At 41.4% G+C, this 17,132-nt stretch overlaps 1 protein-coding gene across 1 annotated transcript in view; it reads right to left on the bottom strand.

The window, feature by feature from the left end:
- Positions 1-17,132, bottom strand: part of Catspere (catsper channel auxiliary subunit epsilon) — a 117,312-nt gene that overhangs the window by 62,895 nt on the left and 37,285 nt on the right. Inside the window, exons 4-5 of the mRNA XM_032914676.1 lie at positions 11,936-12,042; positions 3,060-3,552 (exon numbers count right to left, since the gene is read on the bottom strand). Of these exons, the coding sequence (XP_032770567.1) occupies positions 3,060-3,552; positions 11,936-12,042 (600 nt within the window). The remainder of the gene's footprint in view (positions 1-3,059; positions 3,553-11,935; positions 12,043-17,132) is intronic.

Here is a 17,132-nt window from a genome sequence, read left to right as displayed (position 1 = left end):
GTGATAATCCATCATTGCAGGGACGCCTAAGCAGGAGCCGGAACCAGGGCCACGCCCAAAGTCAAGAATGGTGAGAGTCAATGCATGTTCTCCTGGGCTCCGCCCTCTCTACACATAAAACAGTCCAGGGCCTAAACCTAGAAATTGGTACTGCCTACTGTTAGGCTGGACCTTCACTGTCAATTAACAAAAAAGGTGACCCCCAGAGGCCAGCCTGATAAAGATAATTACTTAACTCAGACTTTTCTTTTCAGATCTCATGTGAGTAACTCACACAGCTACTATAAATTCAAATTCCTACAATACTGTGAGCTGGCTGCTATTTATAAGGTCCCAAGTAAAACACTTCTAATAAATATTTCTTTTATTTTTAAGAATAAAATTACATCACGTGTGTGAGTGTTTTGCATAAATATATGTCTGTGTACCATGTGCATGCCTGGTACCTAAGGATGTCAGAAGAGGGTGTTTCATCCCTTGGGGCTGGAGTTATAGGTGGTGCTGAGCTACGACGTGGATGCAGAGAATTGAACTCAGGTCCTCCAGAAGAGCACAGCCAGTGCTCTTAACTGCTAAGTCAACTCTTCAGACCTTTCTCTTTTTTTTTGGAATAAAAGGCTGACATAGGTTTGAATGAGTTGGTATTGAGGTTTGGTTTGTGTATTATGATGCTAAGTGCAGGCCCCCAGGACCTAGAGTCTGTGTGGATACTGAAGTAAAGCTATATGACCTTGTCCTCATGTTATTTCTGATTGGTAAAGATGTCAACAGCTAATACCTGGGCAGAATAGACATAGGTGGTGTCATGGTTTGAATATTCTTGGCCCAGGGAGTGGCACTATTTATAGGTGTGGCCTTGTTGGAGTAGGTGTGTCACTGTGGGCTTAGGCTTTAAGACCCTCATCCTAGCTGTCTGGAAGTTAGTCTTCCAATAGCAGCCTTCAGATGAAGGCGTAGAATTCTCACCTCCTTCTGCCCATGCCTGCCTGGATGTTGCCATGTCTCTGCCTTGATGATAATGGACTGAACCTCTGAACCTGTAAGCCAGCCCCAATTAAATGTTGTCCTTATGAGAGTTGCCTTGGTCATGATATCTGTTCACAGCAGTAAAACCCTAACTGAGACAGGTGGGGTTTAGGATTCCTAGGCTTGAGGTCAGAGGAGAACCATGAGGAGAAGAAGGTGGTGAAGAAGGAGGAAGATGCCATGGGTAAGAGTCCAAAACAACAACAACAACAACAACAACAACAACAACAACAACAACAACAACAACAAAAACCCATGAGCATGAGAGCTGGTCAATTGGAGGCAAGAGAAGCCCAGAAGACACACAGTAATAACTCAGGGTTATTGATAGGAAAGTAGGTTCTAACAATATAGAGGGTAGATATCTGCCTGGCTCTTATGCTGCTTAAGGCTCATTGTAAATATGAAGGTTGTGTCTTTTTTCCAGGAAGTGAATGAGCAAAGGCAGGATAGAAACCCTGGATTGGGACTAAATATTTCAACAACACACTAGGATCTCTTTGAAGGTTATTATGCCAAAAGTTTGTTCCAGATTCTTCTTTTGCCACCTGGTATCTGGAGGCCAACACTGAGGATAGCTAATCCGCTGATCTTCCTCTGGAGGCCAACACTGAGGATCGCTAATCCGCTGATCTTCCTCTGGAGGCCAACAATGAGGAGAGCTCGCTAATCCGCTGATCTTCCTCTGGAGGTCAACACTGAGGATCGCTAATCCGCTGATCTTCCTCTGGAGGCCAACACTGAGGATCGCTAATCCGCTGATCTTCCTCTGGAGGCCAACACTGAGGATCGCTAATCTGCTGATCTTCCTCTGGAGGTCAACACTGAGGATTGCTAATCCGCTGATCTTCCTCTGGAGGTCAACACTGAGGATCGCTAATCCGCTGATCTTCCTCTGGAGGCCAACACTGAGGATCGCTAATCCTCTGATCTTCCTCTGGAGGCCAACACTGAGGATCGCCAATCCGCTGATCTTCCTCTGGAGGCCAACACTGAGGAGAGCTAATCCGCTGATCTTCCTCTGGGCCAGTCCTTTGCGACAGTTTTTTTTTTCTTCTCCTCTCAGAATTTCTCTTGTCGTAGCAACAGTTGGGTTCAGGGTTAGGGGTCAAGTAGTGGTGTGTCCTTTGATGCTGGTCTTATTGAAGGAACAAATTTAGTCAAGACATAAGTCAAACAGAGGCTTATGTCCCAAAGCATCCGTGTAGTTGGCGAAGCCAAGCAGGGTGCAGTGGAACAGTTTGGTGGGCTCCATGCTGTGAAGTTATAAGATGTTTTATGAGTGTTTATGAGGTGGCTGATAGAGAGCATCCAGGCTCTTTAGGACATCAGAGAATATGGTAAGAAAACTCTGCCCCATCTTGGCTACCATCTGCAGGAGCAACCCCTTGCCCAGCTAGCCAGGATTTAAGGCAACTAGAATTGTCACACACTATTCAGCTCGGTCCTGGTCATCTTGGCTACCACAGACTTTATAACATTTAATTAGAGACTTGTTTTTGCTAAGGCACATTTCCTTAGAAGCTCAACAATGTAGTTACAAAACATTTAAATCTTTGTGCAATATTTTTAATGTGTTGTAATAAAAATGCTGTGGTGTATACTATCCATACTATTGTAATGATTTGATTGACTTTGAAAGCACAGGGGGAATAGTGGAGAACACACAGGGGAGCTTTTGTTCCTACAACATGACTGCATTGTTTGCTCTGCATAATGCCATACAGAATCGATTTTACTCTGTCACTGGTTGTGTATCTTTACTGCTAAAAGACATCAGAAAACTTGGACTGGAGATATAGCTGTTTATATCTTTAGATAAAATACTGTGCCTATAGTACCATAGAAACTTGAAAATGCTGAATCTCGTCCGATCTTAAAAGCTAAGAGAGTTAGCACTTGTCTGGGAGCAATAATAACCATGCAAAGTGCTGCGTAATGGATCCCTGATATATTTCTGAATAAAGAGTAGAGTAATATATCTCATTATATGTTGGAAATGTACATACTCACATAGATCATCTTTCACTGACCTTGTATAAATACCTAATCTGACACCATCTTCTTCTTGAAAAGCCAAGGATTCCAGTTCCAGCAATACCATTGTTTTCGTCTATTATTATAAATGTATCCTTTGTTTTTAGGTAAATGGTACCTTCTACGAGAAACAGAATTCTTTGGTCCAATAGGATCACATCCCTCAGACTGTGCCTTTGAGCTTCAGTCAGGACACCTGGAGGGGCTCTTACTTTCGTCCAGGTTTGAAAGGAATTGTTCGTCTGGAAGGTCTCATGTTCGGTGGCCAAGAGGACGTATGTGGGGATGCAGGTGTGCCAGCTGACCAGCAGCGGGCTTCCGGCTGGCAGGGTGAGCGGCTCGTACTCAGGAGGATCAGAAATGACGCTCATGGGAAATGTCAGCAGGAACTGGAGGGATGCAATGAAGCAGTCCTGGAACGACACTTTGTTACCTCTTATCTGTTTGATTATATCATCTGAGGTCATTGGTAGATGAATGATCCAGGTTCTGAGGAGAAGAAAAATGAGAGAGAGAAAAAACAGGAGTGGGCACCCTGATGCATCCTTTCTCTGATTTATTTCAGAGCTTATGCTTTAAAAAAAAAAAAAAGTTTAAGCTTTTATCAGCATGAGTTGCTTTGGCTCCATATTACATTATTCACAATGAAAGAGGAAAATAATATTGACTTTTGATATGCTTTCTTCTTCCAGGTGTCTCTCTAACCACAAATTAACAGCTGTATAATCCTCTTAACATACAGTTTTATGAGTCACCATGAGCACTGACACACCGGAGAGCAGAGGGAAGACCAACTCTTCTGCTCCAAGTGACCTGCCTGCAGGCCTCAGGACACACAAACCCAGGAGCTGTCTGGGACAGAACCCTTCGGATTTCTGCCTGTGCCCAGAGCTGAACTGGTCCCACAGCACTTTGTACCAAAATCCCACGGGGGAACAGAGCTGGACTCTCAGAAGTGTGGACATTCCAGAAAGCTCAGGGGAGACCACAGCTTCTGCTCAGATTCCTGGCCCAAGAGGAACCCACCTAGTTCCCTCTGGACACAGGAAGCTAGGAACAGTCAGGGCAAGAACTGGTTTCTGCCTGGGCCCAGAGCTGAAAGCCAGTCACCAGGAGTGCTGACACACCTGAGAACAGTAAGACCAACTCTTCTGTTCTGAGCCATCTGCCTGCAGGCCTCTGGACACATGAACCCAGGAGCAATCTGGGAAAGATTTCTGCCTGCACTTGCAGCTGCACTGGTCCCATAGCTCTCTGTACCCAGATCCAGTTGTAAGAAAACAGGTCTACAGGAGTGCTGACACACGCGCTTACAGGAGGGTTAAGCCACTGTCAGAGACAGCAAGACAAGCTAACATGGCGAGAGGTAAGCACAGGAACATAAGCAACAGAAACCAAGACTACTTAGCATCATCAGAGCCCAGTTCCCCCACCAAAGCAAATATTAGCTATCCAAACACACTGGAAAGGTAAGATGTGGATTTAAAATCATATCTCATGATGATGATGATGATAGAGGACTTTAAGAAGGATATAAATAACTCCCTTAAAGAAATACAGGACAACACAGGGAAACAAGTGGAAGCCATTAAAGAGGAAACACAAAAATCCCTTAAACCAAATAGGTAAAGGAATTGAACAAAATCATGCAGGATTTAAAAATGAAAATAGAAACAATACAGAAATCACAAAGGGAGACAACCCTGGAGATAGAAAACCTAGGAAAGAGATCAGGAGTCATAGACATGAGCCTTACCAACACAATACAAGAGATAGAAGAGAGAATCTCAGGGGCAGAAGATACCATAGAAAACATTGACATGATAGTCAAAGATAATGAAAAACACAAAAGCTCCTAACCCAAAATATCAAGGAAATCTAGGACACATTGAGAAGATAAAACCTAAGGATAATAGGTATAGAAAAGAGAAAAGATTCCCAACTTAAAAGGCCAGCAAATATCTTCAATAAAATTATAGAAGGAAACTTCCCTAATCTAAAGAAAGAGATGCACATAAACATACAAGAAGTCTACAGAACTCCAAATAGATTGGACCAGAAAAGAAACTCCTCTGGTCACATAGTAGTCAAAACACCAAACACATAAAACAAAGAAAGAATATTAAAAGCAGTAAGGAAAAATTGTCAAGTAAGATAAAGGCAGGCCAACCAGAATTACACCAGATTTCTCAACCAGAGACTATGAAAGCCAGAAGATCCTGGATAGATGTCATACAGATCCTAAGAGAACACAAAGCTCAGTCCAGGCTGCTATATCCAGCAAAACTCTCAAATAACATAGATGGAGAAACCAAGATATTCCATGACAAAGCCAAATTTACACAGTATCTTTCTAGAAATCCAGTCCTACAAAGGATAATAAATGGAAAACTCTAATACAAGGAGGAAACCTACACCCTAGAAAAAGCACAAAAATAATCTGCTTGCAACAAAACCAAAGGAAGAGAGACACTAAACATAATACCACCTCTAACAACAAAAATAACAGGAACAACAATTACTATTCTTTAATATCTCTTAACATAAATGGACTCAATTCCCCAATAAAAAGACATAGACTAACAGACTAGATATATAAACAAGACCCAGCATTTTGCTGCATACAGTAAACACACCTCAGTGACAAAGACAGACACTACCTCAGAGTAAAAGGCTGGAAAACAATTTTCCAAGCAAATGGTCCTAAGAAACAAGCGGGAGTAGCCATTCTAATATCTAAAATCGACTTTCAACCAAAAGTTATCAAAAAAAGATAAGGAAGGACACTTCACATGTATCAAGGAGTATGATCATGGAAACAGAAACTAACCAGAGAACTAGATTAACAGAAGTTATGAACCAAATGGATTTAATTGGTATTTATAGAACATTTCATCCTAAAACAAAAGAATATACCTTCTTCTCAGCACTTCATGGTACCTTCTCCAAAATTGACCATATAATCGGTCACAAAACAGGCCTCAACAGATACAAGAAGATTGAAATAATCCCATGTATCCTATCAGATCACCACAGACTAAGGCTGGACTTCAATAAAAACAAAAATGACAGAAAGCCCATATACACATGGAAGTTGAACAACGCTCTACTCAGCGATAATTTGGTCAAGGAAGAAATAAAGAAACTAAAGACTTTTTAGAATTTAATGATAATGAAGGCACAACATACTCAAACTTATAGGACACAATAAAGGCAGTGCTAAGAGGAAAACTCATAGCTCTGAGTGCCTCCAAAAAAGAAACCGGAGAGAGGGGTTGGGGATTTAGCTCAGTGGTAGAGCGCTTGCCTAGGAAGGGCAAGGCCCTGGGTTCGGTCCCCAGCTCCAAAAAAAAGAACCAAAAAAAAAAAAAAAAGAAGCCAGAGAGAGCATACATTAGCAGCTTGACAGCACACCTAAAAGTTCTAGAACAAAAAGAAGCAAATACACCCAAGAGGAGTAGATGGCAGGAAATAATCAAACTCAGGGCTGAAATCAACCAAGAAGAAACAAAAAGAACTATACAAAGAATCAACAAAACCAGGAGCTGGTTCTTTGAGAAAATCAACAAGATAGATAAACCCTTAGCCAGACTGACCAGAGGTCACAGAGAGTGTGTCCAAGTTAACAAAATCAGAAATGAAAAGGAAGACATAACAGAATTTGAGGAAATTAAAAAAAATTATCAGATCCTACTACAAAAGTCTATATTCAACAAAACTGGAAAATCTGGATGAAATGGACAATTTTCTAGACAGATACCAGGTACCAAAGTTAAATGAGGATCAAATAAACCATCTAGGTAGTCCCATATCTCCTAAAGAAATAGAAGCAGTTATTAACAGTCTCCCAACCAAAAAAAAGCCCAGGACCAGATGGGTTCAGTGCAGAATTCTATCAGATCTTCATAGAAGACCTCATACCAATACTGTCCAAATTATTCCACAAAATAGAAACAGAAGGAACACTACCCAATTCCTTCTATGAAGCCACAATTACACTTAAACCTAAACCAGACAAAGACCCTACAAAGAAAGAGAACTTCAGACCAATTTCCCTTATGAATATCGACACAAAAATACTCAACAAAATTCTTACAAAACCGAATCCAAAAACACATCAAAATGATCATCCATCACGATCCAGTAGGCTTCATCTCAGGGATTCAGGTATGGTTCAATATACGAAAATCCATCAATGTAATCCACTATGTAAACAAATTCAAAGAAAAAAATACGCACATGCTAATCTCATTAGATGCTGAGAAAGCATTTGAAAAATTTCAACACCCCTACATGTTAAAAGTCTTGGAAAGATCAGGAATTCAAGGCCCATACCGAAACATAGTAAAAGCAGTATACAGCAAACCAGTAGCCTACATTAAACTAAATGGAAAGAAACTTGAAGCAGTTCCACTAAAATCAGGAACTAGACAAGGCTGCCCACTCTCTCCCTTCTTATTCAATATAGGGCTCGAAATCCTACCCAGAGCAATCAGACAGTGAAAGGAGGTCAAAAGGGAGACAAATTGGAAAGGAAGAAGTCAAAGTATCACTATTTGCAGAAGATATGATAGGTCACTTAAGTGACCTCAAAAGTTCTAACAGAGAACTCCTAAGCCTGATAGACAACTTGAGCAAAGTGGCTGGGTATAAACTTAACTCAAACAAATCAGTAGCCTTCCTCTTCTCAAAGTATAAAGAGGCTGAGAAAGAAATTATGGAAATGATACTCTTCACAATAGTCCCAAATAACATAAAATATTCTTGGTGTGACTTTAATCAAGCAAGTGATATATGTATGACAAGAACTTCAAGACTCTGAAGAAAGAAACTGAAGAAGATCTCGGAAGATGGAAAGGTCTCCATGATCATGGATTGGTAGGATTAATACATTAAAAATGGCCATTTTGGGGGTTGGGGATTTAGGTCAGTGGTAGAGTGCCCGCCTAGCAAGCGCAAGGCCCTGGGTTCGGTCCTCAGCTTCAAAAAAAAAAAAAAAAAAAATGGCCATTTTGCCAAAAAGCAATCTACAGATTCAATGCAATCCCCGTCAAAATTCCAACTCAATTCCTCATAGAGTTAGACAGAACAATTTGCAAATTCATCTGGAATAACAAAAACCCCAGGGTAGCAAAAATCATCCTCAAAAATAAAAGAACTTCTAAGGGAAACACCATCTCTGACCTCAAGCTGTATTATAGAGCAATAGTGATAAAAACTGTAAGATATTGATACAGAGACAGACAGATAGATTAGTGGAATAGAATTGAAGTCCCAGAAATGAACCCACATACCTATGGTCACTTGTTTTTTGTTTTTGTTTTTTTTTACAAAGGAGCTAAAAATATCCAATGGAAAAAAGACATCATTTTCAACAAATGGTGCTGGTTCAACTGGAGGTCAGCATGTAGAAGAATGCAAATCGACCCGTTCTTATAGCCCTGTACACAGCTCAAGTCCAAGTGGGTCAAGGACCTCCTCATAAAAGCAGATACACTCAAACTAATAGAAGGAAAAGTGGGAAGAGCCTCGAACACATGGGCACTGGGGAAAATTTCCTGAACAGAACACCAATGCCTTATGCTCTAAGATCAAGCATCAACAAATGGGATGTCATAAAACTGCAAAGCTTCTGTACGGCAAAGGACACTGTCATTAGGACAAAACAGCACCCAACGGATTGAGGAAAGATCTTTACCAATCCTCCATCTGATAGAGGGCTAATATCCAAAATATACGAAGAACTCACAAAGTTAGACTCCAGAGAACAAAATAATCCTTTTAAAAGTAGGGTATAGAGCTAAACAAAGAATTTTCAAGTGAGAAATATCGAATGGTTGAGAAGTACCTAAAGAAATGTTCAATATCCTTAGTCATCAGGGAAATGCAAATCAAAACAACCCTGAGATTCCACCTCACACACCAGTCAGAAGGGCTAAGATCAAAACCTCAGGTGACAACAGATGCTGGCGAGGATGTGGAGAAAGAGGAACACTCCTCCATTGTTGGTGGGATTGCAGACTGATACAACCATTCTGGAAATCAGTCTGGAGGTTCTTCAGAAAATTGGATATAGTATTATCTGACAATCCAGGTATACCACTCCTGGCCATATACCCAAAAGATGCTCCAACATATAACAAGGACACATGCTCCACTATGTTCATAGCAGCCTTATTTATAATAGCCAGAAGCTGGAAAGAACCCAGATGTCCTTCAACAGAGAAATGAATACAGAAAATGTGGTACATCTACACAATGGAGTACTACTCAGCAATCAAAAACAATGACTTCATGAAATTCATAGGCAAATGGATTGAACTAGAAAATATCATCATGAGTAAGGTAACCCAATAACTAAAAAAAAAAAAAACCCCCCAAAAAAAAAAAACCAAAAAGAAAATTAGACAAAACACAAAAAAAAAAAAAAAAAAAAAAAAAAAAAAAAAAAAAAAAAGAAAAAAAAACACATATGCACTCAGCGATGAGTGGATATTAGTCCAAAAGCTCAAATTACCCAAGATACAATCCACAGACCACATGAAGCTCAAGAAGAAGGAAGACCAAAGTACGGATACTTCAGTTCTTTTTAAAAGTGAGAATTAAAATATTCATAGGAAGGGATATGGAGACAAAGTTTGGAGCAGAGACTGAAGGAATGGCCATTCAGAGCCTGCACCACCTGGGGATCCAGCCCATTTATATACAGCCACCAAAACTAGACAATATTGATGAAACCAAGAAGTGTGTGCTGACAGGAGCCTGATATAGCTATCTCCTGAGAGGCTCAGCCAGAGCATGACAAATACAGAGACGAATGCTAGCAGCAAACCATTGAACTGAGAATAGGGTCCCTATTGCAGGAGCTAGAGAAAGATTTGAAGGAGCTGAAGGGGCTTGCAAGCCCATAAGAACAACAATGCCAACCAACCAGAGCTTCCAGGAGCTAAACCACCACCCAGTGACTGTACGGGGACTGACCCAGAGCTCTAGCCACATATGTAGCCGAGGATGGCCTTGTTGGGCACCAATGGGAGGAGAAGCCTTTGGTCTTGCCATGGCTGGACTCCCCAGTGTAGGAGAATGTCAGGGCGGGAAGGGGGAAAGGGGAGGGTGAACACCTTCATAGAAGAAGGGGATGGGGGTTTGGCTAGGGGGCTTATGGACTGGAAACCGAGATACAGAATAACATTTGAAATGTAAATGAAAAAATATCCAATTTAAAAAAAAAACAAAAACAAAAAAACCCATATAGCTTTATATATCATCCATTGCCTTTTTGGGTGGCAGTCCATTTTTTAGCTACAACCAATGAGTGCTTCTGTATCTAAGACAAATCATGACAACTGTTATGCAATGGGTGTAGAGAAATGGGGAACTTGATAAACTGCTGAGGGAGATCTGAATGGTGCAGTGATTTTACAACCATGAAATTTCACCAGTCCTCAAAAATCAAATGTGGAGGGTATCCTGTGTCTCCAATCTTACTCCTTGATATGTACCAAGGAGAGACAAAACTTGTTGTCACTTGAAAATCTGCGTATGTATGCCCCCAGCATCATTATCCTTAACAGAGCCGAAGAAGAAAATAACCAACATGCCTATCAACTTTAAAATGATTAACAATGTCCCATGCTTGTGTAACAGTGGTGACACTGATGGGCAAGTGTGAACATACGAAATTCACAAAGTATCAATGTACACATTGAATTAGTTTAAACTACAGCGTAAAAGGGTGGGGTTATAAAGCATGTAAGTTATCTTCAACAAAGCTTGTTAAAAACAGGAAAGGAACACGTTCTCATAACCTTCCCATCCTTCTGCTACATTAGAGAAGGCCTTCAGTTTGGTGTGTCATGTCCCCCCCCCCCCAGCTGAGGACCGAACCCAGGGGCTTGCGCTTTCTAGGCAAGCGCTCTACCACTGAGCTAAATCCCCAACCCCCAGTTTGGTCTTTTAGGCACTACTTCTGCCGTTCTACTTCCCAAGTGTTATAAAAGCAGGAAGAATTTGAGTCCCGGCTTATTAATGTTCTGAAGATTACCTTTTAGTGGTGCTTCTTATTCTTTCTGTTCATGACAGTTTTCTGCATCTCTTAGAATTTGTCTGTTCTCTTAAGTCCCAGTTTGAAGGCTCTTGTATACATGCCCTCACCAGGCTCTCCTGCTAACTCCACTGTCGGCCACACCTCATTCCCCTCTTCTGCAGCCAGTGGCATTGCTGATGCACAGTAGCGTGGGCTCACCTCTATCAGAACATGTCTGTTCCCTTGTTGAAGACAGCAACTGTGTCACACTTTCCACGGTTAACATGTTACTATCTCTATCAGAACACGTCTGTTCCCTTGTTGAAGGCAGCAACTGTGTCATACCTTCCACAGTTAACATGTTCCTACCTCTATCAGAACATGTGTGTTCCCTTGTTGAAGACAGTAAGCAACTGTATTATACCTTCCACGGTGAACATGTGACCTCCTGGGTTCCCGTTTGTGGGTAGGCGTGTGGGTGTGCCAATGAGCACTGGTGGAGGCCGTAACCACTGCATCTTTCCCACCACAGCAGCCTGCTTTCATGGCTAAGCAGGGATTGTTTAGGGATATGGTCCCCCCGAATGAGGCTTTTAGAGCTTAATGAGGGTTAGGCTTTTAACCACACAGTGAAACAATCATCCAAGAATGTGATTGGTATTTTCTGAGTTGATCCATCAGTTGGAATTATCACAGAAAACAATTTTTTCTTCTGTATTGTGAAAAGAATTTTTTCCCTTGGAAATCACATGTCAGATGCATTTCATAAAAGTCTACTAATATTTTCAAATCTCTTTCAAATCTTCTGTTTTTTTAAATTAAAGATGAATTAAAAAGATTAAATACCCGTCTGGAGTTAAGGGACCTGGGTCGTACTTCAGCCCCTTCTCAAGTGTGTATATGGCAGGATACTGTCCCAGGGTGTTCATCTGCTTGGTTAGTACCATGGAATTCTGAAAAAATAAAAATAAGGTTTCTCTTTTATTGTTTTCATAGCCAAAGGTAATGGTTAGGAGTTAGTTTTCTCCTACCTTCACCTAGGTCCCAGGGATTGAACCCAGGTTATTCAGGCTTGGGAGCAAAGAAATGATGCGCTGAGCAAGCTTAATGGCCCCATAACTTAAAAAAAAAATGTCTGTCTGTCTGTCTGTCCGTATCCGGCACACTGGGGTGGGCTTCCCATCTGAAGCATTCTTTTTTTTTTTTTTTTTCTCTTTTTTCGGAGCTGGGGACCGAACCCAGGGCCTTGCACTTGCTAGGCCAGCGCTCTACCACTGAGCTAAATCCCCAACCTCATCTGAAGCATTCTTGAAGACAAATGCTTCCTCATTATCTCCCCTCACAAATGCTGAAGGTCTCCAGAATTTGACCTTGAATTCTTCTCTGCTCCTGTACACCCTTTTGGCCTCCATGGGCACCTGTACAAACACGTCATACACTCATATTTACATAAGTAAAGAAAAGATGAGAAATTGATGTGGCAATCAATAGAAGGATAAATACCTTTCATCAAAGTTAAAAGCTCTTGTGTGCCCTTATGAACAACAATGCCAAGCAACCAGAGCTTCCAGGGACTAAGCCACTACCTAAAGACTATACATGGACTGACCTGGACTCTGACCTCATAGGTAGCAATGAATATCCTAGTAAGAGCACCAGTGGAAGGGGAAGCCCTTGGTCCTGCTAAGACTGAACCCCCAGTGAACAAGATTGTTGGGGGGAGGGCGGCAATGGGGGGAGGATGGGAGGAACACCCATAAAGAAGGGGAGGGGAGGGATTGGGGATGTTTGCCCGAAACCGGGAAAGTTAATAACACTTTCGAAATGTAAATAAGAAATACTCAAGTTAATAAAAAACAAAACAAAACAAAACAAAACAAAAAAAAAACTCTTGTGTGCCAAAGGACACTATCAACAAGGTAAAAAGTCAATCTGCATATGAACAAAAATATTTGCAAATCGCATCCAGTATGATATTAAATGTTCAGAATATATAGATATTGTAGATTACATTTAATGTTTATATATGGGTTCCCAAACTTTATGGGAATTTACACTTCTGCATATAAGACACTGTGGGTCCCTGCCCCCAGTTGTCTCTAATTGGTAAATAAAGTTGCTGATGACCAATGGCTGGGCAGGGAGACAGAGACGGGACTTTGAGGTTCCCTGGCAAGGTACTTGAGGGAGGAATAGAAAGGCCATTGCCAGGAAAGGAGAAGGTGACAGCCTGAGAAGTGTAGGATAAAGAGACAAGAGACACTGCCAACATGTAAGATTTGGGGATCATGGCCCAGGAGGGCTGCAGGCCTGGGTCGAAAGCAGCCAGGATGGAATATACATTTTAGTAAGTAATAATTTAGGAATAGTGGAGGGGAGAGTGTGCTAGCTGAGAGGAGGTTGGGATCATGCGGTTTAAGACATTAAAATTAAAGGCTATGTGTGTATGTCTTTCATTAGCGAATCCACAACATTGGAAGAGTAGCTAGAAGAGGCTGTACAGCGGCCAGGGGGGAATTTAGAGTAGATTAACCAACGGTTGCAGCATACAGAGAGCTCTTAAAGCTCAAGAATTCAGAAAGAACATGATCACAAAGGAACAAAGACTTGAAAAGACATTTCCCCCCAAAGATTATACAAATGGTCAATAGGACATGAATACATGAAATGAAGTCCTTTGGGAAACCTACTCTTAGACATCTAGCTTTGGAAATGGAAGAAAATAAATCTGTTTTCTTTTGTCTTAAACCCAGTCAATCCGGGCTGGGGATTTAGCTCAGTGGTAGAGCGCCACCTAGGAAGCGCAAGGCCCTGGGTTCGGTCCCCAGCTCCGGAAAAAAAAAAAAGAACCAAAAAAAAAAAAAAAACTCAGTCAATCAAGGCATTTTGTTACGACAGCCCAAGCAGACTGAAATAAAATGTATATTTAAAATTAAATTAATGAATAACAGATAGCGAAAGGTTGACTTTTTTGTTTTGAAAATAGTTTAAATTCATGAGTGCTTTGGCTGCATGTGTGTCTGTATAATATGTCCATTCCTGGTCCCCACAGAGGCTAGAACTCATTAGCCCTAGCAACTATAGTTAGTTATAAGCTGCATGGGTGCTAGGGAAAACCCAGGCACTCTGGAAGACGGAAGTAACCATCTTTCTAGCTCAAGGCTGATTTCTTGCTGTTAAGTTGCAAATAGAAAGCCTACAGGATCAAATGATTTATGTGATAATAGATTTAAGTTGGAGAATATGAACTCAAGTTTAGACTAACATGGTACAGATACGTTGTGGGTTACTCTGTGGGGCTGTTTGTATTCTGATGTTAATTCTGCTTCCGCAAGAGAGGCTGCCCTGACAAGGAATGGATCACATACTCAGGTGATTTCATGTGAACCTTCTCCCCATTCTAACTGGTCAAATAAAGACTAGAGCCTTGATTGGGCAGTAGAAGAGAAATTTGGGGCTAGAGGTCATAGAAAATGGAGGAAGGGAGGGGAAGGACTGAGGAAGGAGAGAAGGAAGAGAGATAGAGCAGAACCTGGCCTGGAGAAGCCACAAGTTGCAAGGAATCTCACAGTTGGGGGAGTAATTAGTGTAGTGGTGGGTCTGCCCCATCTAGGCTTATAGCTTATGAGTTTACTAACTGGGTTGTGCAGTTTTTACACAAGCTTATTGGGGTTGGAGGTTTACTGCAACACATATGTATAGAAAAATTTATACATGTGGGTATAGGTGTATGGATTAGTATAGTGACATATGTTTGTTCTAACGGTTGACATAGGACACCACTCCTGTCTGAGTCAGACTTTTATTGCTATGAAGAAGACACTATGACTGTGGAAAATCTTACAAAAGAAATTATTTAGTTGGGGGTGGTTTACATTCAGAAGTTTAGTCTATTATCATCGTGGTGGGGAGCATGGCAGCACAAGGCAAACATAGTATCAGAGAGGGTGCAGAGAGTTCTACATCTAGATTCACAGGCAGAAGAAAGTACAGTGACTCTGGACCTAGCTTGGACCTTTAAAACTGCAAAGCGCAACCCCAGGGACATACTTCATCCGACAAAGTCACACTCTGGCAAGGCCACACCTCCCAATCCTCAAGTAGTGCCACTCCCCAGTGAATAAGTTTACAGATATAGGGGCCTACGGAGGTCATTCTTATTCAGACCACCATATTCCATTCTTTGGTTCACATAGGCTTAAGGTCACATCATAACACAAAGTGCATTTAAGTCCAATTTCAAAAGTCCCCAGAGTCCTTCACGGTCTCAACGTTTTTTAACAAAGTTCAAATTCTCTTCTTACACTCATGGCAGTCTCCTGATAGTAACCACTATAAAAATAAAAATAAAAAAGTAGATCACACACTTCCAGTATAAAATGGAAAAAATGGAAATCACATTCTGAAAGGGGGGAAATGGAGCACAGTGAGGAACTGCGAGAGCAAACCAACAACAAAAACCAGCTGGGCAAACTACAAGTCCTCCATCTCCACGTCTGATGTCAAAGAGTTCTTAAGAACTCCCTCCAGCTTTGTTCCATGAAACACACTTCATTATCGGGCTGGGCTCCACTTCCTGTATGCAGCAGCTGTCCTTTTCTCCATTCCCCTGGCATGTCCAACATCTTGGGGTCTCTAACACAATCTGGGCTTCACCCTCACAGCTTCATGCAGGTGATTCTCTAGCCCTCCATGCAGGGACATCCCTGAAACATGTCTGGCCTCAGCAGCTTTCCTTAGCTATGGAGGGAGATTCTAAAGCCTATTTCTTATATCCTTGACTCTAAATAAAGAACCACACAGCTGAAGCTGCCAAGCTCTGCTGCCTGCTAGGGCTAGAACATGGTTTCTACATCCAATGACATCTGTATCAGCTCTCTGTTGTTGATGGTTTATTTCACTTAGTTTTCTTTGATTCCTTTTCATAGTTGGAAGCTTAGCTGGGTGGGGTCTCACCCTAAGGTCACCACTCCCTTTATTCCACTTAGCATCCGGCTTTCCTTTAAAGTTTTTTTGTCTTCTTGAACCAAGGATTTAAGCTCAATTACATTTCCTGGTCCTCCTTCTCTTTTCAAACTATACATTTTGTATTTTTCCCTGCTCAGCTTGCTCTTTTTCATGATAGATCTGCATAAGAGTAACCACTAATAACCAATGACAGAACTTAATACTAGGCTGTCTTGAAATTTCCTCTGCCGACACCATGAATTTAAAACTCTTCCATTTAGCCTCAGGCAGATTTTTCAGAAAGGGGCAAGAGGCATCCACATTCTTCACCAAAATACACAAGCATCATCTGTTGGCCACTTACTAATATTCTTCTTCTCTGAAATCCCGTGAGCTAGGCCATCATAACCTACTTTGCTCTCAGCAAGCCTGTTTGTTTTTTTTGTTTTTTTGTTTTTTTGTTTTTTTTTAACATTCCTAACAACTATGGCTTGTTAAGCCCAGCTTAATAAAACATTCAAGCACCTCTCTACTCCGAAGTACGGTCCCAAAGTCCACCCTTTGCCAACAATTAACATTATCATGCCTGTCACAGCACAACCCCAATCCCTGGTACCTACTTCTTCCTTGGTCACTGTTCTATTGCTATGAAGACACACCATGACCAAGGCAACTCTTATAAAGGACAGCATTTAGTTGGGGCTTGCTTACAGTTTCAGGTGTTTACGCCATTATCATCACAGGGAGCATGGTTACTCATAGGCAGACCTGATGCTGAAGAAGTCTCTGAGAGTTCTACATCCAGAGTCACAGGCAGCAGGAAGAGAGACAGTGGGCCCATCTTGGGCTTTTGAAACCTTAACGGCAACACCTATTCCTACAAGGCCACATCTCCTACTCTTCCTCAAGTAGTGCTACTACCTGATCCAATATATGATCCTATGGGGACCATTCTTATCCAAACTTTACAGCCACCAAATATCAACACATACACTTATGAACAGATCTTGATTCATAATACAGTCTACAAGATAGGCTTGGGGCATTTTAGAGTGCCAAAGTGTAGGGGAAAAAAGGTTATCTTAGGGTTTCCATT

Source organism: Rattus rattus, chromosome 10, assembly GCF_011064425.1.
Source record: "Rattus rattus isolate New Zealand chromosome 10, Rrattus_CSIRO_v1, whole genome shotgun sequence".
Taxonomy (NCBI): domain Eukaryota; kingdom Metazoa; phylum Chordata; class Mammalia; order Rodentia; family Muridae; genus Rattus; species Rattus rattus.
This window is presented reverse-complemented; position numbering and strand designations above follow the sequence as displayed.